The 23,699-nt window shown below is 44.9% G+C and overlaps 1 protein-coding gene across 9 annotated transcripts in view; it reads right to left on the bottom strand.

Annotated features, from left to right (window-relative positions):
- Positions 1–16,182: 16,182 nt before the first annotated feature.
- KLHL13 (kelch like family member 13) overlaps positions 16,183–23,699 on the bottom strand; it is an 86,063-nt gene continuing 78,546 nt past the window's right edge. For all 9 annotated transcript variants that reach the window (XM_064518349.1, XM_064518350.1, XM_064518353.1 and 6 more), the window contains 2 exons: positions 19,929–20,042; positions 16,183–17,744 (listed from right to left, as the gene is read on the bottom strand). In XM_064518349.1, the coding sequence (XP_064374419.1) occupies positions 17,257–17,744; positions 19,929–20,042 (602 nt within the window). In that variant the 3' untranslated portion in view covers positions 16,183–17,256. The remainder of the gene's footprint in view (positions 17,745–19,928; positions 20,043–23,699) is intronic.

The following is a 23,699-nucleotide window of genomic DNA, read 5'->3' as shown; positions in this document are numbered from 1 at the left end:
GCAGCTCCCGACGCCTGCGGCAGAGGCTCTGCCCGGGGCGGAGGTGAGGGGCCCGTTCCCACGGCCCCGCGGTGAAGGCGGCTCCTTGCAAAGACTCACTCGTGGTCTCCAAACCTTCAGAGGTCTCCAGGGCTTCCTGAGCGCAGCCAGCACGGTCGGAGCACCGGGGAAGGTGGCACGGCCAGGCGCTGGCATCCCAGTGCCGCAAGGGGCTCGCACGGGCCAGCAGCACCCACGCAAAGCGAGGCGAGCGCTCACCTTAATTAGCTCCTGATTGCATCAAACGATGTTAATTTTAAGGCTCTCCCGCTTATGCCGGCATCGTCATGCTTTTTCACTCCGTTTGCCTTCCAAAGCTGCTCAAATGGCAGCTAAGAGCAGCGGCACCTCCGCACTGCCGCGTGTCCCCGGGGACCGGATCAGCCCCTTCCGCACGCGGACGGGAGGATGCCTAGGCTACAGAAACTGCAGTTTTCACAGGGGAAAAAAGAGCGGCACTTTTTCTTTTACTTTTTCCATTGAATTTTTCTACTGAAAATACCATGATTTTCAAACGCGGCCCAAAAAATATCTCGCCAGCGCAAAGCAACGTTTCTGTCACTCTGGACAGCCCTGTCTGGCTCCGCCGGGCGACGGTGGCTGTCGGCCGTGGTCGCCTAAGCCGATGTGACAGGGCCGTCACAGGGAATAGCTCGGCTCCATCGCGCGGCGGGGAACAGCAAAAATAGCCCCACGGTTGCTGTTTGCGTGCCGAGATTCGGGACGGCGTCGCAGGGATGTCAGGACAGGGACCGTCAGAGCTTTTCCCCTGCAAAGTAAACATTTTTAACCGTTTTAATGCCGATTCGAACGGCAACCCAGAACGAGCAAGGAGGGGCTGAAACCCGGGCAAAGCGACGAGCCGCCCGACACAGTGCCGGGAGCAGCCTGGAGCTCCCCGGCTGCGGAGAGCAGCGGCAAGTAGCTCCATCAAGAGAGGGTGGAAAAAAAAAACCAAGCCAAAGCCAAAGCTGGTGAGCAGCAGTTACTAGCAGAAATGGCAACCTCTCCCATGCAAAGAGAAAAATAATAATAAAAATTTTCCAATAGTGGAACTAATGTGATTTGAGCGCATGTTTTTTTCCCCTGGTTAAAGCCCCTATATAATCATACATTTATTAATGCAAGTCCGGAGCACTGGTGGTGACGCTCCCAGCGCAGAGACCCCTTCGCCCACGTTTGGGAGCGGAAAGCGGGGAAAGGGACATCCAACTCGGCGCGGGGCTGGTCGCGCGCCACGGGGAAACGTCCCTTGCTGCATCATCCGAGTGCAGGTGTGAGCACAGCGGGGACCGCGAGTGCCAAACAGCGCTTCAGATTTTGGGGGTAAAAACGCATTTGGGTGATAGAGCAGATCAGTACACGGAGAACAATCTCCAAATCCACTGAATCATTCTGCTTGCGTTGATGTTTGGGTCTGGTCTTTTGGTTTTGCTTTTGGAGAGGGCTGCGGGTTTCCTTCCCAACAATTATCTGCAGTACAACAGAGCAACGCTCGGTCTTTGCACGATTCCAGTTAAACCAGTGCAAATACCCGGAAAATGATTTACTCCCAAGAGTGAGTTGATATTCAGCCAGTCAAGGCAAATGATAGTGTCATCCTCCACTTGCTGTTTTATTCTTTTCCTTCTTTTTTTAAACAAATCTGTTGTTTGAAACGTCTGGACATTTTGCTTAATGGGGGCTTAACGGGCTTAAGTAACAAGTCACCATTCGGATTCTTACTGGATTATTGAAGCGATCTGAGTCTAAACTGGGATCTGCTGGAGGCAGAGGGAGCGGAGCCGGGGACCACTGAGCAGGGGCTCCACTTAGTGAAAAAGAGTTTGATTAAAGATTATACGAACAAAAATCCTTTACCTGTTCAGAGGCCGGCGGCTGCGGGAAGCGAGGACAACAGCCACGGTTGTAGATGCGCCAGCTTTAACTCGGCAAACGGCCGCTGCAAGGCGTGATATTTGTAACTAGAGACCTTAAAAAAGGGCAGACTGAACAAAAAGAACTACACCTCTAGATCTGAAAGCCTGTTCACCAGCTAAAGGATACCAGGAAAAGAAAAGATAATTAAGAGTAAAGTTAGCAGGCCTTCGATGCTATATTCATCATGCAACCTAAATACAGTCGCTAAAGGCATCAGACTGAAACACTGTCTTGAGCAGGTTGCAGTTCTGACACCTCATCTGCTATTTAGCGTGAAATCACTCGGCACCCTCATTTTTTCTTAAGTAAAGACAAATGGCATATTTTTATCTGTTAAAAGAAGCCCAAATCGCAGTGGGCTAAATGCAGAAAAGGAGCGCGATACCAGGGAATGATGAAAAATCTAATTAAAGACCGCTGGCTGCCACGGAATTGAAAAGCAATTAAAAAACCTCTTTTTTTGGCCTAGAGAAGTCCCAGAAGAAATTCTTAAACCATAATTTGCTTCTGTCCTTCTCCCCGTTGCGACAGGTCCCAGAAGCCATCTCCGCCGTGCTGGGAAGGGACGAGAGACGGGCGCAGTGGCACACCGTGTTTCTGGACAGGCAGCGCTTGGGTCTGAGCTGCGACAGGCTTGAGCCACGCTGGTACAACCTGCTGCAGGGCAATCAAGGAGGAAAACTGAAATTTGCAGCATTATTCCAAAGGAAAAAAAAAGAAACCCACCACATTATAACATCATTGTACTCCTGTCCTGCTGCTTGGGGGTCCTGCTACTTTTTCAGGTACTCGGTGGCATTTTTTTTTTATTACTACAGAGAATTATCAAGGAGAAATGCTGGGAACACTTGGAAAACCATTTTGCAGGTTTATATTTAATTTAAGCATCTAATCTAATTCCTCTGTAGCCCTTTCTTTCTGTTAAATTAGCACTTAATTCCTTCCTTGCTATTTGAATGAATTCCTATCTGTGGCCGCGCAGAGAAGATGAAATTGGAAATTACAAGTCTGGGGGTGTCAGGCCGCATGCGAGTAATGAGGAACAGTTTTTAACACGGACTTTGACATTTATTAATTTTCTTTAATGCCACTTTTTGTTCCGTGTGACAATCTCATTAGGCCACGGGCGTTTTGCAAGATTCGCAGCCATCGCAGAGAGGTAGGAGAGGACGCGGCTCTGCTCCCAGAGACCCAGCTGGGGAGGTACAGCCCGTCTGTGGTGAGCTGGACGCAGTTCTGCACCAAAACGCAGCCTCTGAGCTGGTGTCGCACCAAGCGAGGGAGCACCCAAGGACCTGCTGGGACCCCAGCACCCGCTGGGAGCAGCACAGAGGTGCTTTTTCTCTCCACACATCTACCCTTCTGCTGAATGCTCCCGTACCCTCCTTGCACTCAATTTTCCTCCGCTATTTTAGATCTCTATCGCGTCCTGCGTTTCCCCCCTCCAGCCCAATCTTTCCAGCCTCAGCTGTTGTGCTACAAGGAAACATCACCGCACTGATATTTACCTTCAATTATATAAAGCAAAAGTTTGCCTTAAGAAGATACTGACATTGTTTAAAACTTATGCTCCCAGTGACTTTGCTCCCTTTGCCTGTCCATGCAACGGGTGCAGCCGGAGCGCTGCCACGAGAGCAACGTGTGGTGGGTACCATTTTCTTGTCATTGCTGGCCCCAGGCAGACGCAGGGCTCTTGCTCCCCATAAACCCCTCTCCCCTTCACCCTCTTGGTTTGCAGCTCCCAAAAAGTCCTGTGAATTTGGGGGTTCAGTGCAAACCCCTCTGGTCCTGCTGAAAATACAACCTTCTTTTTGCTCAGGTTTTCTGCTTAGAGCTGATGGTCAGGAACTGATTGACCAGCCACCAAGAGCTCCCTGGCTCAGCCAGAGGGGTTATGCACACAGATGAATGATGAGAGCTGGAAAACTCACCGATCTGGGGACCATTCCTAATTGCAGAGCCCTGAGGAGCAAAGCTCTTCCCCATGGGGACCAGCTGGGACCCCATGTCTCAGCGCCGGCGTGTTGCTTTAGGAGCCAGGTGGTCCTTTTGCTGGAGATGGGCATGCTTGCCATCACTCCACGCTTGAAACAGGCCCTGCAGGAGCGCTTTCGTGAGCCGGGGCGATGAGTCATCCGCTCGGTTTGCTCGCCATGCAAGCGAGTTCTGCTGCTGCACTCGTTACATGAAAAATGCAACTTTGATTTGGGGAAGCAGGCTTTAATCCCGGAGGAGGAGAGAAGCCATCAGGAGTCCATTTAGCAGAGTTCAGAGGGAGCTCAGCACGTCGGCTCTCCCGCCGTCGGAGACGTTTAGCGAGGGGGAACTCCAGCTGGGAGTTGCAGTAACTGCTAAACCTCTGCGTTTAATTGTTTTAAGCAAAGTATTTCCATTCCCATCGCCACTTTTGCCCAGAGACCTCCCAGCCTTGAAGCAGGTTGTTCCCTACAGCAGCAGCTTCAGGGCAGTTTTCCAAGGCAGGTTGGACCCAGAGCTCAAGGGGTCCCATGCCGTCGGACCCATCCAGGTACATCGAGAAAGTCAGCCTCAACAGTTGCTTTTACACATAAAAACAGGCTCCCCCCTGCCACTGGTGCAGCTAAAGTTAGTTTTCCTTTATGCCAGGCCTTTATTCCTGAAAAACAGATTGCCTGGAGAGGAGGATGGAGAGAGGCTGTAGAGGTTTGTGCATTGTAAGGTCACAGCAGGCTTTCGGTGACGTAAGTCACTAATAGCATGGCTAGACACACTAAATGACATAAAAGTCTAGAGTGGAAAATTAAATATAATTTCAAAGTGATACTTATCCTACTTGGAAAGAGTACTGCCTTTACAAATGTCTGTGCAAAATGTAGGTGTATTAAATAGCTACATTTAATGCAAATACATATCCTCTTGGTCTTCTTGCTGGTCTATCCCCTTGCTAAAAGCACTCTTGGTTTGTCTCTGGGAATACAGTAATTCTCATTAGCAAATCATGGTAAGTCTTATCTAACACAACAGCACAGGCTAATATATACGGAAAAATACATCAAAGAAACTAAAAGATAGCTTTATGCCTTTCTGAGTAGCAAAAATAGTAAAAACGATCAGTTATTTTCTTTCTAAAACACCAAAAAAACCCTCTAACAACCAGCTACAAAAGCTGGCAATAATCTCGCGCAAGTATAAATTACAGCATACAGCTCAGTGCGCTCAAACCGCATATCAGCCCCACACTTAGGCCCTTCATCGCCCTCCCGGAGCCCTCAAAGCCAGCCTTACCCGCCTGGGGGGACGCAGCGGTGCCTGGAAGCGGCCCGGCGCCCCAAAGGGCTCCAGTCCCACCTCTGGCTCCTTCTGGTTTCTTGAGTTGTGGCTTTCCGATATCCCTTCGCTGCAAGAAAGCGGCCTCCAAATCGCAGGCAGCTGCTGGCTGAGGTTCTCCAAAGCGGGTGCTTCCTCCGGCCGAAATCCTGCAGCCTGCGGGAAGCAGAGCCCTGCGCAGCCCTTTCACGCAAGGGCTTGATTTGCAAAAACGTAAGTTTGACAGAACCGTTAAAATAAGCAATTATAGATTCTTAAGACCACACAGAAGTGAGGATACGGTGTGGGCTCTTGCCTCTTGTGTAAATCTGCGTTCCCTGTCTCTCGAAGTCAGCTCCCTCGTATTTACCAGCAACTGAGCTGTTTGTTCAGATGAATTACGGGCAAGAAAGAAAACAGCTAGTTACTTTGCAAAATAGCATCAGGAAGTCAGAAACGATCACAGCCACGGGTGTATTTTCATTACTCTAACAAAGACGGCGCACAGCAAACGTGAAGATGCTTTCTGAAGTGGATTGCAATGCTTTGGGAGAAAGAAAAAAAAGCACTTAAAAAAAAACAGACTTATGAATTTTGCCTGACACTGGGCCTCTCTGGGGATGCAGTTAGAGAGCCAACTCCGCTTTGCATGCAAGAGCTCACTTGCCTTCTCTGCTTCATTTAGCTTTTATATTGAGAAAATGAAGTGACCGAAGTAGCTGTTACATCCCCGGAGGCATTCGGTCTGGAGATCACCCACTCAAACGGCACGGCTGGACGGGGAGCAGGCAGCACCAGCCAAGGGGAGCCGACACCGCGGGTGCCGACACCTAGGAATCTAGTAAATGGGCCAAAAGGTAAGAAGCGTTCCTGCTAAAGTGCTGTAAAACTACGGTAGCTTTCTCAAAGCTCTCATTTTACCCAGTTTTATCGTGCTTGCTTCGGGGAACCAGCTCCGTGGCCACTCGGGCAGCCGCAAGCAGCGCTTGCACCACCCCGTGCCCGCAGGACCCCCAGCAGCGTGGTCCACCGCTGCCTCCGAGCTTTGCAGAATAGGACCTGAAACAGCTTTTCAGGCCATGGAAACCTCACCCGGGAACCCCCCAAACACTTACATTGCTCCACATGGTTCGCTAGAGCTGCGAGGAAAAGGGACCTTGTAAGAACATACCACGTTGCATCCGAATATTTAACATTGCGTCTTCTTCAGATAAACCAAGGGAAATCAATTCCTCGTTAACCTGTCCTTGCTTATCGCTTCATTCAGCCGGGAACATAAGATTATTCATGACAGATCTTCCAACAAGTTACCAGTTACTTTACTTTTACTGACCAAGTAAACCGTAAGTCTTCCTTGCCTGCCTACGCAGTATCTTTTGCTCTTGTGCTGTCTGTGGACCAGAGCGCTCCTATCACGCAAATCTGCTAAGGGACAGACAGAAATACCGGGGGTTTCAAAGGTCTCGATAGGGTGAATGTTGCGGTTTTCTATAGGGCCATTCAAGGTCTGGGTTTTTACCCCTTTTTTTAAGCGGTTCCTCCCACTGCGCCTCGGCAGCTTGCTTACAGGTTGCTCCTGCCCGCAGACGGCTGACGGATGTGACATGATCTGCAAGACAAGGCAGCCCAGACGCGGAGCAGACAGCAGAGCAGAAGACCCGCAACAGGGCGGCAAGTTCCCGCGCGCTCTTCAAACCGCTTACGAGTCCCTCCAAGTTTTTATCTGAAAGTAGTGACTGGGCACTAACCCCTGCAAGCCCAAGTGGGGTGAGGTTTCACAACCAACTGCATTTAGGATTATACGCAGTTTGTGTCGAATCACGGAGGAAAAGCAGCCAGCTTTCTGTAGCGCAGCTCTTCGGGTTGGGAACATCTTCAGCTCAATTCCACTATAGCCGTCGAGAACCGGTTTAGACTATTACTTACTATTTGTGGCAAATATTCTTAACGAAGACTGCCAAATCACACGGATACAGAGCCCAGCGAGCAAGCAGGCACTGGCGTTTGAGCGAGGGGCGCAGCACCTTCTGCAGAAATAGCACCGGCGGGTTCAGGGACGGTTCACATCGCACAGCAGCGACACACGCAGCATCTTGCCGGGGGCATTAACCAACAGGGACGAGCGTCTCTTGGCTCAGGACTGAGCGCCCCGAGAAGCCCCTCCGTTTTTTGGCAGCCGGGCAGCTGGAAGTGGGCAAGTCCTGCCACCCCCGTGCCGCGGTGCTGTTGTAACAGCTGCCCGGGCTGCCCGTCCCACACCGGACACATCGAGCACGTGCAGTCTGCACTTTCCATCTGAGTTTTTCCATCCTCCTGCAATGAGCCTAGTTATTTGCAGCAGTTCAAGAACAGTTTTCATAAAATAGCCACTGCTTCCCACTAAGGGGCTCATATCCCCTCTGTGAAGGGTCATTACAGCTGCTTGACAGTGTTGTCCTTGCTGTTGCTATTAAGAGTCTAAACGTGACCCACGGGCTGCCTCCGGGCAGGTCACAAGATGGTAGGGCTGCAGGGAAACCCAATAAATAGTCGGAGAACGCGAGTCCTTGAAACCCCAGGTCGTAACAAGCATCAAGTAAGAGCAGGGTAAGTTATTAGCTGCTATTTCATGCAAAAGGGAACCACAGACTTTCCAGGTGGCAAGAAAGGAGCAGGAGGGAGAAAAGTCTTTTTCTAGCAAACAGGGGAATTAAGGAAATAAAGATGTATCACACGCTCCAACCGAGATGCAGTCCCTGAACTCAGCTCATGGACAGCCAGGGCCGAGGTCCCCTCCAAGACATGGTCCCTGCTCTCTGGACCTCCAGCTCATGCTCAGGTTTTGGCTCGCTGTCTTGCAGAGCTGCAGACGAACTACCAGGCTCTGACGAGCAGCACGCCGGGAGGATGACGGCCCACTAGAGATTCACGATGCTCCTGCTTTCGGTGCCCTGGCTTGGCCCACCCATTGCAACAGATGTGTGGCTTTTTCCTGCAAGCTCCTCTCCCCGCTCTCAACCAAGGCTCTGCCAGCAAGATTAATATAGAGATTTATCTTGCCCATTAATTTTAATATTTGCACTTAATACATGCATCAAGCAACCTTTGCTTCTTTCTAACTCCTTTCCAATAGCTGTGGAGTAAGATGGACATGTGGTTTCCTGGCTTGGTGTTGCAAAGTCAGTTCAGTGCAGGGCACAGGGTGGTGGGAAGAGCCAGAGCAGGGGCTTCTGGTAAAGAGAAACTTGTGATTTTTGACTAGTTTGCTAATTGATAGACAGATCTTATACATCTCAGAATAGTAACTGCTATTTCAGCTCCCTTCAGCCTGGTGGACTGCTAATGAAACTGGAAGTTGTCCCAGCAACCACGTAGCACACGTCATCTTCATCAAGTTAACTAAATTCCAAAAAGTCCGCATTTATACATATGTATATAAATATGGAATAGGCAAAGGAAATGTGATGCCTTAAGAACCGCATCTTGTGGAGGAACCCTAAGCTGCAAGATGCAGCTGTTTACTGAATGGCGTGATTTCTCACACCACATGGTGTTGAAGGAAGACTAAAAAAGAATTCGTCTTAATTTGGAAAAGACACAAAAATGAGGGGGGAGAGGTAGAACGTGAAACATTTCTTAAAATACCCAGATGTAAGGCATGATGTAATGAAAATGTATGCTTGCAAATAGGATGGATTTTCCTTGGGGAGGAGGTAAGGAAGGAGAGAGCAAGCAGAGCTGCAGCTTTTTCCCCGATCAGCATCCCTAAGCACAGGACACACGTTTGGTGGCACCAGGGGGGCACAGTCCCACTCCTGCCTGCTTAGCCTCTGCACACCCCAGGGCACTGGGAATAGGACAGACAAAATGTATGTGAAGCATTTAAAGTAGTGGGCAGAAAACAAAAACTAAACAAAACCCCACCACCACCACCACCACAAACTGACCCCATTCCCCCTGCAAACCAGTGGCTGAAAAGTGCTAAAATTAAGTTTCTTTACCAAGAACTCCTCTTGCAATGACCTCCACAAGCAGTGACTGCAGCTTGAGTTTGACCTACATTTTGGAGAGCCAGGATTCAAATTATTCCTATGAGCAATCAAGGATAAAAACAAAACAAGACAACCAACCCTTCTTCCACCTCGCCTGAGGAAGAGGTTCTCCGGGCTCTGCTCCCTGCCCAGGAGCAGCCTTGCTCGCCCCGTTCCCAGCGGCACCGCGGGAAGAGGGATGCAGGAGCAAGCCCAGCTGGCACCACGCTTCCACGCGCTAATGCTCCCTCCACCGTCCAGCTTTCCAGCACTGCCGGCTTGAGCCTCAGCTGGGGAAGGGGTGGTTGCACAAGCACCCTGGCCTCGGGCTGCCCTTCTCGGGACCGGGGAGCGCCGGTCCCCGGGGCGGGTGCAAAAACGGGATTTGAGCCTGCCTTGGTGCAGACAAGCGTGCACTGTTATTCGGCAACACACGACAACAAGCCGCAGCTCTGGGAATAACGCAAAGACGCTTGATTTTTCTTTTCCCCGCACCGTCACTGCAGAGCACACGGGAACCTTGTGGGTTATTAAGCAAGATCAATTTGACAGGATCGTAAATCACAGAATTGTCCCAAATTGCAGGGCTGCTGACTGCGTATCCAGCGATGCAGTTGGCACTCGATGCTTCCTCACCCCCCGTTTCCTCCTGCCAGACAAGAGCACCCTCCTGCAAACGCTGCGGGAAAGGCAAGGCAGCAAGGCCAGCAAGGGTGACTGACGAGCCAAGCCCTGACACGTCACGTTGTCTTTGTCAGGTTCAGTTAAATGCAATAGTTCTATTGTAGTTAGATGCAGAAGCTGCCTTTAAATAACAGCTACAGAACAACAACAAAAAGGTTTATCCTGTATCCGCTATATAATTTGAAGATGCAACTAAAGAAAACACTGCGACTGACGGACTCTAGAGCATCACTTACATGATTACAGCAGACAAGTGAGGCATCTGCTACATGTGAGTACTGGAGACATTTCATATAGAGATATATACACACACACACATATGTATAGTCAAATGTTAATAGTGCTGCATATTGACAGAAGCAATCTGTCTCTGTTTTGGGGACAGACTCAGAGATTTACTTAATTGTCTTTATTCACAGCACAGTCGTTTCATCGCTAATACCCTAAACCCATGACAAAACATGCCCAGGGGAGAGCAACCCTCCCGCCCCTTTCTAGAGGCGCAGCTTTCAACCCCAGACGCTGATTTTTCTTTCTTAACCACAGTCATAAAGCTCCTTTGATTTCCCATGCCAGCTCAGCTTCCCCGTCCCCAGCGCAGCTCTATTAGCGCGAGTTGCTCCTTCGCAGCAGGGAGAGGCAGCTCTGCTCCCCGCGGCTCTGCGCGGGCGGGAAGGGAGCCTGGCAGGCCAACACGGAGCAAGCACCGCACGCCGGTGCCGTGTCTACCTGCGAGCAAGGAGCACGCACGATTTATAAAAAAGCTACCTAGCCATTATTTGCAGGAATATCTTAAAAAATAGAACATTCAGAACTGAAGAAAGTTAGAAAGCACCAGGCCATAGCTATCTGCATTTAGAGCTCTGATCCAGATCTGTTTTCCAGAGCAACCAACTATTTCTTCTAATGTATTTTATTAAAAAAAGGAGGACCCACCTTTTCCATATGATGCAGCTTGGGAGACTGAGTCCAGCAGCAGAAGTAACTCATCTTCACAATGGTCAAAAACTTGAGTGAAAATGTTAACAGTTATGTGATAAATTTGGGAAGATATATCGGTAGGCACTGCGTAAGAAACGGGGAGGGAAGTCAGGTGAGCAGCGGTGTTGTTTATTTTGGTGCATAAAACACGTAAGGAAAATTATTTCCATACTTCTAAGGAGAAGTTACAAGCAATGAAAAACAAATGGAAAAGCAACCAAGCAATTTTTTACAGTGATGTTGAACAAGGGAGGCAAAGGCAGGTTGTTCATACAGCAGACGCCAAGTAGGTTGGAACAATAACTGGATACAGGGAGACACAAGTGAAAATGGACCAATTTTTTTGTTGTTGTTGTTATTTAATTCATACTGTTCTTGAGTTAGTGTTCAAAACCGGGTTCCTACAGCTGTTTTTTCCAGCAAGGGCTGCCAGAGGAAAGAAGCTCATTTTCTGCTGAGCATAGCAAAGAGTTACTGTATTTACTCCTGTCCAGCAGATTGGGGACATAGTCTTCCTTGGAAAGAGGATGAGGAGATTCTGGTGATTTTTGGATTCTAGGGTAAATAGCGCTTCAGGTCAGAAACTTTAAGAGATTTGCTTCCCATACACAAATTTTAGCCGGGTTTGGGAACATTTACCTGCAGAGCAGGGGGAAGCAGCATCAGCTGTCAAAGGCTGCATTCCTCATCCCACAGCTCCAGAGCCACCACGTACTTCACAGATAAGAACGAAAGCTCCAATTTATTTTGGAACTCAGTATGTAGGATAAGAGAGGTGTTTTTACAGTTGCTTAGATATAATAAACATCACCTAGCGCAGACTGTGGCTGTCGCTGGGAGAATACCTAACAGCCATGTAGCTACAGTCGAGCCAAAAGCTTAAGCAGATACCAATAACTGAGGGCTGGTCTGCCCGAGCCAGCTACAAGGTATGAAAAATTGTTCTAGACGGTCTGAGAGTGCTCAGCATCCAAAAGAGCCTCTGAACCATGGCAATATCATGCCATGAAAATCTAATACAAATAATAATGCAAATTTTAAAGAAGCTTTTCTCTGCCCAGGATTATAATATCTCTCTGTAAACTGAACAGCAGTATCCTTGCTTGTTTCATGTGTTTCTAGTCCCAAACGTATTTTCATCGGAGGTTTTTTTTCACATTTTAAAATGATCTTTCCCAAATGCTTAGGAAGCAGAGCCCTGAATAGCAAATGCATAAAGCATACGCAGATACTCTGAGAGCACGTTGCTCGAGAAAAGCCAATGTAACCTTTTGCTCCCATTACAAATTCAAAGAGGCATTACTCATTTTGAGGACAAAAAGTGAAAAACAAACAGGGGCAATAAATTTAACAGTAGCAAAGATGAGAAAAACCAGCACTGAAGATTCAAAATAATACACAGAGGTGGCAGCAGTCCCCATTCCAGACCATCCCTTCTGGAGCCTCTCTGGACTTGCACCTTCCACAAATCATCCGCTCATGAAATAACACTGGAGGACTCCCGGGTATCACTGATGCTGCAGTTCCCAACAATAACTAGCAAGGTATTGCTAGTTAGTTATAACTAGCTAGTTATTTTACCAAGGAAGACAATAGGTAAAACACATCACGGAAGATAAAGCCCACAGCATTTTCCCCAGAGTAGGTAACTGCCAAGTTTGGCAGAGGGCACATCAACAGATGCAGCCTACAGCCTGAGGAAAGAAGTCCCTTCAGCAGGGAAGGGATGAATCCCCGAACACCGAAGGAGGTAACCTGCAATGCAGAGCACAGTGCTGTGAGGCAGCTGATATTACTCCTAACTCACATGCAAGACCAAGTACAGAGAAAGACTGGCAACGAGCACCTGTGAACCACCACCACTCAGTAAAGTCATCCCAATTCCCTGGCTTGTTTTCAAAACTATGAACACCTGAACTGGTCCTGCAATACTCACAGAACCAAAAAAAACCACCCCACCCTTTATCATTAAGCAAAGCATATATAACTTTGCATTTTAACAGACATGTTCTGACCACATCTGTTCACAAGGAGCAATCATCTACATTTTACTTTAACTAAAACACAGAAGAGAGAAATCTGAGAAATTATATCTGCTGTGCAAGTAAAAACCACTTACACAGAGCTTGGAAAGCATAAAGTGCTACATATGAGATCTTTACTCAACCTCCAGATCACGGGCTAAGCTATCACCATGCACAACCTAAAAGGCTGCATAAGGTACAAGCCAGTAGGAATTAGGACAAGTATTACTCCTTCAACAAGCATGCACTTTTTACTAGGAGAAAACTGCTTACATAACTGATTTCCAAGCATGCACAAGCTGAATTATGATTTCATTCATCAAAAAAATGTTACATACCAGCATTGGGCTACTTTCTGCCTCGATGTGAGGATCATGTCACTAGAAAAGCACCAGCTTTATCAATTCTAATTAGGAGCAGAGGAAGTAGCAAAGATGTCAGCTATAAAAAGGAGGAAGTAGAAGACTGGCAACCAGCAGAGTCAGACATCCCTGCGAAGCCATAGTAATTACTAGCTAGATGGTAAGTTAAGAAGAAACAATAATTCTAGTAGCTAAAGAGTAAACTTTCCAGATCAGGTAATTCCCCCAAACCAACTCCAGAAACATCTCCAGACATTTGTGTTGCACTTATTGCTGTGGCATCATACCACTTTTTAACATCCAACCAGCCCACCCTGCAGTAAGGCTGTGAGCCTTGGGGAGAATGGTATTTGTCTGTCTGCAAACTTGCCCTAATCCAAGCTTTCTGGTATCTCGATAAGGAACTGGGCAACTCCTGGTTGGACTTCTCTTGATTGTTACTACAATGCTGCTCCTTGGAGATTCACCCTTCTGAAACAGAATGGGATAATTATTATTAGGGAAAGCTACTACATTTTTGTCCTGGGAACAGGTGAAGATTGATAGTCCTTTTACCACAAAGGGAGCTCGAGAGTTGCAGGCCAGCAGCTGCCTTCTGCTGCCACAGCTCTTGCCCCTTCGTCGACAGCTCCGTCCTCCCGAGGACGCCAAGGCTGCAGACTGCCCCAGACACAGCGGGTTCCTCCCACGAATTCCTTCCACTGGGCCAAAATCTCAGACTTTATGCAACTTTTTAAGGGAACCATGGGAAACTGGACTTCTGCAGGCAATCAGCTCTACGATCTGAACTGAGTAAACAAACATTAAATATCCTGGGTTTTCCCAATGTTCTCTTCTGTTTCAAATGTAGCACAAGGGAAAAGTCACCCTGGATGTACTGAGTAGTTCAGAGCATTGCGTTTCTTTGCTGGGATATCAACCAGGCCTTCTGGCCAGTTTTATGCAGAAGAGAACTCTTCTGGCATTTGGTGCTAATTGGGAACCACAAAAAGCAAAGCCCAGGTGAGCTGCTACTGCAGCGTGGGCCTGCCATACTCGATGGAGGGCAGCCAGCCCCAGCAGCAATCCCACCCAGTGCACTCATGTAGTCTTCATCTCACTCCTGTCAAGTACCAACTAACTGCTTTTTATCTAGATGTTTTTCTCAAGTAGGTACAACTGCAAAATGAAAGTATTCAAGATTTATGGGGGAAAAAAAAGAGGCTGATTACCATCTGCATGCTGTTGGCACGAGATACGATGAGGAGCTTTCTCTTCATAAAAGCACCTTACCGAAAATGGAGATTGAGTACCTGCTACATCGGTATGTACAGCTACAACTCCGCATTCAGGGAGAGACAGGGTTTGCTATGCTACGGTTAAAAAAGGTGTAATGAGCATCAAGTCATTTCACACTGCATTACAAAATGAAACAGTTTGAAGTCTTTGGCAAATCTTTGATGTTTGCTTTTCAATCCTGGTGAGGAGACGTTAACTATTGTCATTATGAACACTTCAATCCACAGGGAGATATAAGAAAAAACCTCAAAGATGAATTTTATTGAAGCGCTACATTTAATCCACTATGCCGCGTCCAATACTGATGACAAAACAACATTCAAAAAGAATTCTTCCACTTTAAATACAACAGATAATGTGTCACTGAAGTAAAACCTCTAAATTGTGGCCAGCTCCTGGGCTATTCTCAAGCCTCAGACGCAAGACTGACATCTTAACTTGTAACCGTGTGATGATGGCTTGACTCTACCCTAAGCTTCTTCCGAATGGAGAATACCAGTGCAGATACCCACTTTTAAACAGCACTTCTTCCTCACCTCCAGCATGCCAGCAGCAGGATATATTTACAAACATCCAAAAGGAGCTGCAACTACTTCCTACTTTTCAGGTTAATTAATAACATATAAATGCAATATGGATTTTAGGGGATTTAACCTCAAGCAGTTTCTAAAATGCTTAGATAGTTGGTATCTAAGCTGAAAAAGAATCGGTATGACGCACTCAAATGACAGAGCAACATTTTCCTATCTGGTGCTTTCCCTAACTTTAAAACAGTATACTTAAGCTGATGACTCAGTTCATCTGAACTGGCTGCTCTCCAAGAGCATCCACTGGTGCCACCATCCCACCTGTGATATCTTGCACAGCTACACAGAATTAAGACTTTTTTTTTTTTTTTTTTAAAGAGGAAGAATTGCTTTCGATTTTAACCAAAGCAACTATGAAACCAAAAGCTTTTATATACACATTTTGGTAATGATCATAACTGGTAAACTGCATGAAGAATAAATATCAGTATTTCAAAAATTGACATCATAACAATACTGCCGTTTGATGCAGCAAGCAGGGACAAAATACAAACAGCACACTCCCAGCAAGTCTATTAAGCTTTACATTGTTGTTGGTAATAGGCAGCACGATAAACTAAGCAAACTGATTTAGACACTGCTTTCCCCAAATGATGCCCCCATGACCATGTTCACGAGCACAAACACTTGCAACATACGATGGGAAACTCGGAGCAATCACGGTGGCAATAGCCTTACACGAGCACTCAAAGCTACAATTTGTCAGCAGTGCACTGTATTTTGGAGCAAATGAAGATTTCTGTACATTTTCACTGCTGAACATTTAAGCAGTAGTTCTCCAAGAAAAGAAAAAATTAGACAGTTTTTGTATTCGCAGTTCTTAACAATAAAGTGGACAAGTCCGGCCAAAATAGTTTCCTAAAAGTAGGTCAAAATACCCATTCAAGATCACTTCTGCATTGGTTTCCTAGCAAATTAATCTACCCACAGATACACGTAACGCGTATCCTGGCGACAGTGAGGCAGAGGAAGAAAACCAAATACATTAATGAGGTAGCTTAGACTGAATAACTGCAGTTAAAAGTTTTATTGAACAAAAGAAGGTAAAACATGGTAGTCCAAGTTCACTGAGCAAAAGCAGCTCTCCTGCTGAAGCTGCACTTTGTGCTAAATAACCTTATTAACTGAAACTATACAGAGGACACATAATATGCAAGTTATCTCAACAGCAAAGGAGAAAAGGTAGATTAAATTTGATCTGATGGAACGATTTGGTCAAATTCAGTGGCTTACGTTAATGTTTCTAGCCCTTATCTACCTACATTCAGTACAGGCATACAGCAGGATATACAACTGCACTGAATTCCCGTTTGTTAACAGTGTGCTCCCATGCAAGCGGAAGCCAATTCTTGAAAAAACCCAAATTTAAAAAACCCAAACATTTTACATCTTTTGTTTGAAGCATCACTCAACTGACTCAGGAAAAACACTCAACATGTTATAAAAAACACCTGGCCTCTACAAGGCCCGCTTCCTGTAGTATGAATATTTCAAAATTATTTTTTATTTCTCCTGTCTGCCTAAGAAACTCCATATGCTCTGAAAGCACCCACAAAGTCAGGTGGGTAAACAGATATGTCAAAAATACTCTGTGAAAAGAGGGAGGTAGCTCAGGCCCGTTGGCAACCGTTTGTGAGAGTTCACATTGATGCAGTCTACCTCCCTTTGTAATCTGCAGTCAAAAATTAAAGGAAGAAGGATTTCAATTATGAAACTTAGTGAAAGAACGTGTTCAATACAAACTCTTCCAATTCAGCTCATTGGGCTTCCAGATGGAAGTTATAAGGTACCTCACACCCAATACACAACATTTAAAAACGTACCCTAAGTCATACATTTTTATAGACAATATCTTGTTTCTTATTTGTTAAACATTTGGCTCCGGTGAGTACATCTCTTTCTTTTATTACCATTTGACAAACATTCTAGGCCAAACAAACAGCACAAGTAACGTTAAAGTCTTTTTTTTCCAGTAATTGTACCAACTGCTGTAGGCTAAGCCTAACAGAAACTACTGAAGAAAAATAACAGACTCCATGACGCAGTGCAAAGGTATTACTACAACATCGTAAGTCAGAGGATGTTTCTAAGGTGCTGAGAGAGGAGACTCTCTAGAAGGTGACCCTGTATTGTCCTCCGGTGGGAAAACAGTGAGAGTGCAGGCTCGAATGCCACCGAGCGATTCGGGAAGGTCAAACACTTTATGCCACTCATCTTTTTCTGGATCGTATTTCTGAACTATTTCCACCATACACCGATTATTCCACGAATATCCTCCAACAACATAGATTTTATTTTCAAAGACAGCAACCCCAACATCGCTTTGCCCACGTAACATGGCGGCAATTGGAGTCCACTGGTCTAGAGTTGGGGAGTAGTATTCACAGCTTAGAACATCATCGTAATCACTGGTGCCTCTAAAGTGATTTCCGCCAATAACATAAAGCTTGTCTCCTACAGTACACATGCAATGCAGACCTCTGACTGTCGTCATCGGCGCCTTCTGAGTCCATTTGTCTGTGTCAGGGTCAAAACACATAAGTTCCTTTTGGAAAGTATCATGGGTAATTCCCCCTAAAGAAAGAAAACACATGTTAAAGCAGTGCTTACTCTAGTGAGCAATAAACAGCAAAAACATACATTTTAGTGAATTAATTCAATTTGCCTTAAAACATCTTCACATTAGCTTACAATAGTCTCACACATATCTACTACATTTCAAATTACATTTTTAGTGTACTTTGTTCTTTCAAATCTGAATATGGAAAGAAGCCATGTCTCAGAGTACTTTATTATATATATAAGATGATGTTGGGAGATGAAAAGCACAAATTCCTACCTATGCTTCATTTTGCCAAAATTATTATTTCTTCATTTACACTTGTTCACTTTGCTAGTTTTGTTTCTCACCATTGTGAAATTAGGAGTAAATTTCCCTGTACAAATTTTAATACAACAGTATCGTGTTCTAGGTAGTCCTACTACACAGCAGAATTTTCTGCAGAAAACTTTTCTCATCGACTTGAATGGAAGAGAGAGAGAGAGGACACAGACTTCAAATATTCTTATGTTAATAGATGCTTATGGTTCTGGCTATTTACCTTCTCAGTGGCTCCCTGCAAAAGCAGATGGAGGGGCTTCAGGGGAAATCACAGGGCGATTTCCCATCAGAGGATGAAGTGTCCCTCCTTTCTGCAAGATCACTAGGCAGGTCGGAAAGCAGTCTCAGCCATTTCAGGCACTGTAGGCTTATTAACTGTGGTTTGCTTCAGACCATACTGCGACTATGCTCGAGTGCTTTAAGTACATAGAGCACACACCGCTGCTGAACAACCTCCTGCCGCCCAGCTGCTCAGCGTCACGCTCTCGCTTGCATTAACTGACTGAGCAATTGCATGGTGTCTACAGGAGTTACACGGGAATGTACTTAACTCTTCATTTAGGCAGCAAAAATTAAACATAGGAAAAATAGAGGGGACTGCACAGTGCTGATAGTTATTGACAGCCATGGCAGTGACAGTGCTCGGTAGCCTGCGAAAGAGCAGACGCCTTGGTGACAAAGAGCCTCTCATCCCACGTTTAGAGAAACACATGTTTATACCCCCGGGGATATCTGAGGGGACAGGAGGTGGAAAAGAAAAATCTGCGGGAAATATACAGCAGCTACAGCAGAGAGCATATACATGTGTTGCCTGCAGTAAAACAAGAAAAAACAGGCAAAAAATACAAACACCAGAACAGTGATTAGAAGCCAACTTACACGGACTTAAGTATAGAAAAATAAATACGAAGCCTTATGTTCAACTTTAAAACAAACCACTATTCTACCCACACGAGCCCCCAGTTCAAAACACCTCGAGGATCAGTCTGTTCCAATGGATCTCCCCGTTGGTTACATTTATACCTAAACACTTTCCCACCACCTTGTCCTCCAGAATTGCAACTCCGTCCTTGGAGGACTTCCCTGAGAGCCATACAGAAGAACACAAACCAGGCTGTGTTCTTCTTCACCCTTCACCCTTGCTATGATCATGGAAAGTACAATCCCTGCCAACGCTGCCAGATGTTCAAACCTAGTGGCAGATATTTAGAACCAAACACGAGGCAGCAATGTGGGTGCAAAGTCTAATCCTTCCCCTCAGTGGGGAAACTGGAATAGGTCTAGTAGAGATCACTGACAGACTGAGATTGAATCCTCTTTAAAACGAGATACCAGATTTTCAGAAAGCCTACTGCCCTCCAGTTAAAAAAAGACATTAAACTAACCTTGGCAACACACAGGACTAAGCATATTACAATTAAAGAGCAGTGAAACTAAGGATACCATTTGTCTACTGTGATTAACATCGAAACTTTTGCCTTCACATTAGCTCAGTAACGACTGATGTTGTTCTTTACAGTATTAAAGCTTCCCAGGCTTTCCAAAATATATCAAAATAGATGTGCTTAATGGTTTTTGCTATATGAGTGTTCAAGTGCTGTTGCCAGAAAAATGTATTCTGACAGTTGAAGTGCATAACTCTGCTTTGCAATTCAGAGCTGCTGTTTAAATATGTAAACGCATAATATTATCTAAAACTGTTGTCTTAGATTCCGCAGTATGTATGTTATTTGGCTGGCTTCATAAGAATTTGAGTCATTGCTTATAAAACAGCAAGCCTACTGTAACTAGAGACTAATTCTTATCGTTTCTGCTGAAACAGGAAAAGTTAAAGTGATTTTTTCAAGTGAGATTATTTGATCATATGAATTATTTACCTGAAATATACATTAATCCTCCATACACAGTTCCAGCATGGCCGTAGTGGGGTTCATTCATTTTTGCGACATAGCTCCATTCATTCATTCTGGGATTGTAACACTCCACAGTAGCTGTTTAAAGCAAACAAGCGAGAATATGAAAATGTTGAATCTAGCAGTGATTTGATTTTGAACACAGTAGCAGTGACATTAATATATGCATAAACAGAGGAAGTATCAATGAGAAAACATTGTTTAGCCGAGGAAGTGTCAAGGGAATTATTGAATATTATGTCTAGAGACAACGCAGAAAAACCTCAAGCTTTGTCCCAGAGGAACAAAAAGGAAGAAAAATCCTCTTGCTCTCTTGCCTTGCATTTGTCTCCTTCCCACTCCTACCCAACAACTAACCTGCCCCAGCTCAGGTACCCTGCCAGAGGTACAGCAGCAGAACATGAGAAGAAAAAGGTGACAAAGTTGGGTGCATTCAGCTTTTCTACCTGTTTTGCTTGTTCAGCCCTCTCCAATGTCTGCTGTAGACTGGTGAGGTAAGGAGTACCCCTAAAACCTATTGCAAAAAGGATCACTGTATCTGAAAAGCAGAACATTTTTCTCAGACCCCTATCTTTAGCAATGTCCCACTCATGCAGAAAATAAGCCAGATTTACTTCTTAGTATTTTGTATTGAAATGGTATGATGCCCTCAAAAGGTGACAGCAGCAGATGACTAAGAATTTTCTATCGTCTTAGCTCTTAAGTACTTGCACAGCAACATACATAGCACATGCAGGTCACTAATTCAAATAGTTTACAAAAGCTGAGCTTTGGAAAAATCCAAGCTGAAACATCACTGAGGTTAGATTGGAGAGAAGAGGTCCCGGTACTGACACACAGCTCCATTTGTGCAATTCTCTTTGTGGGATTAAAACGTTAAAACTATCATGGGATTTATCAAATCGGAAATTGCAGAGGTTAGTACTAAATTAAAAAGCAGCCCAGATCCCAAGTGTCCTTGCAGAAGGCAGTTCTGGGAAGGATTCCTCTCCAGGACATGGGAAGTGATGCAAAGGTCCCAGGAGAAGGCAATAAGCACAGAAGTAGATCTAAATAACGGATCAGAGCAAGTTATGGAGATTGGCAATTTGAATAGCACAATATGACCAGAGCAGAAGATCCTAAAGCACCCTGTAATATAGTGACCTTATGATGCACAAGGCAATTATTAACAACTGGGTTACCTGAAAGGCAAATTAAAACTCACACTAAATAATGAGAATTACGAATCAGATTCTGATGCTTGTTATACAGTGCTACATCTCTGAAGGGAGATGCTTACTGACTGTGCATAGAAAATTTATTCAGTCTTTGAAAGTAGCATTTTACTTGCACTAGAACAAGCTTTTATTCAGTCAAGTGTAGAAAATTAGAGCTCAGCTCTCATGAATCAGTGATAGTGACTTACAGACCAGTATTTCATGTCAACGGAATGAAAGAAAAAAAAATACAGATGCAGAGAATCTTGGCCTTCTACAGGTGTAGAAACTGGTTACAGAGTTAGTGCAAGCCTCAGTACTACCTCTGGTCAATGACACTGTACAGTGACCATAAAGTACCTCCGCCTTGGCTTCAAATCTGTGTTCATTTAAAAACAAAAAATTCTTTGGAGCACTTTAGAAGAGTACGCTACAGCTACGGCTGAATGTGGACGCTTCAGACCACCTCCCAGAGATCCCCAGTCAAGGAAATTTGCAAAAAAGTGCACTAAACAGTGACTTTCTGAACCATGTTTTAACTGCTATGCCATGTATAATTTCTTTATTGCTGCAGAACAGGATGATGTTTTGTAATTCCACGCAAGTAGGATCTCGAGTAGATACCCGCTCAAAACAGAAGCTAATCCTAGTGTCGTTTGTGGTATAAGGCAAAACCTTTCTTTTGAAATAAATTGTACACATTGATTTACAGTTATAAACTGATTAATTTTGTGTTTTTCCACAGTGATTAGAAAAAAAAGGTAATGTCTTGAATACATGCATCCAGATTTAGAAAATCTGCCCAAAATGGACAAGTTTCCAAATAAATTTACTCTAGGAAATCAGTAAACACTAAACACTTCCTACGTTCTAGCTTTCTTGTTACTGCAATTGCCAAATTCAGCCACTTGAAATGAGCCCTGGGCTGTCTTAAATATTACATGCACGTACAGACAGATAGAAATATGCTAAGTAAAGGTATGAAAAGGTATTCAAGCAAGTTTCATGACTTCTGCAAAAAATTTTTGAATTAAAAATTAAAAAAAAAACCTCTAAGTCCAAAATCTCTCTCTAAAAACTTTTGTAGTTTTCCCTTTTTGTGCCCTGCACACTTTGCATACCCAACAAGGACTTACACTGTCATAACTGGCCACTACCACCAGCAAATGCAGGAAACAGCATTTTGCCCAACTAAAAGATATAGGCACACTAAAGATTCGACTCCATAAGCACACCTAAGCTTCAATCTGCGCGTTGCATCTAGGCATACTGGAGTCTTGGGCATCATGCCCAGTATCTGCCCAACACCTAAATCAGCGCTCTTTCTCCTATAAATGTATTAATCCATCCCAATATTCTTTTCTAAAAGGAATCCTCATTTCTACTCTGCTCTATTTAGCAATCAGAAGAACAAAGATGTGCAGAAGCTCCAAGCACAGAGGGAAAACGGATTTGACGTGCAAGTAATTATAGCTGCCCCAGTTCTACCTTGTCAGCAGACCCTTCTAACCTGCCATTAACTGCTATAATGCACCAAAAGTACCATCCTATTTGCTTTCATAACCAGAAGCATCCTCTTTCCCACAGTACTTCTGCTCCATACTGAGGTGAGGAACTTGAAAAATAAGATGTCACATTTAACACTGGAGAACTGTTGATCCCATTTTGCACCAGAGATTGCATTTAAGAGAGAATCCAGAGAACTCTTTGCCAAAATAACCCATCGCTTGAAAATGAGAAGATATAGCATGCAGAAACCAGAATGTGTTACCCTACTAAAACCTTTCTAGCACCAATTCAGAGAGACATTAGTCATCTGAGAAAGACCATTATCAAATCCAAGATCCTTCACTTTCTGATGAGGCCCCAGGATTCCCTCAAACATCACCAGTGAGGCTACAACAGCGTCCCAGAATATTTCAGACAAACCATCTCAATTCATGTCTTGCCTCTGCTGTGCTCTAAAACAAAGCTAATGTATTGCCAAGCTGAAGCAAACTCTGCTGTTCTGTTTGTCCTTTACGTATAGTTGTTTTCCCTATTTCCCTGCAAGGAGATTCATTCATATTCTCTCTTGTAACAAGGTCTCCCCCTCCACTGAAAAGCAAAAAACTTTCAAATTTGAGCTATTAAAGTATCTGTCCAATCAAAAATTAATAAAAAGAAAGCTGGGATATCTTATATAGCATTTTTATAATGAGCACAGTCCACAAAACACTGAAAAGAACCCCTACCTTATTGTAGCTAATATATGTTTTATATATATTGATATACTTTACATACACATATATACACACACAGACTATAAAATGGATAGATTTGTTCTCCCAAAAGCCTGAGTGATTCCATCAGCTTGATCTCTGTTTTAACGGTGGACCTTCTGGCCTGTTTGTACCAATAAATCCAGGGAGGACATGCCACATTTTAACAGAATTAAGCAATCTCCAAAAGACCCAGCGCTTGGGCAGTCCCAGGGGATACTCCGTCTGCACTCATTTCATAGTGTCATCTGTGAGACTATCCGAGAAGTGTACAG

The sequence above is a fragment of the Dromaius novaehollandiae genome, chromosome 11 (genome assembly GCF_036370855.1).
Source record: "Dromaius novaehollandiae isolate bDroNov1 chromosome 11, bDroNov1.hap1, whole genome shotgun sequence".
NCBI classification, from domain to species: Eukaryota; Metazoa; Chordata; class Aves; order Casuariiformes; family Dromaiidae; genus Dromaius; species Dromaius novaehollandiae.
The sequence above is the reverse complement of the archived record's forward strand: the minus strand, read 5'-3'. Positions and strand labels throughout refer to the sequence as shown.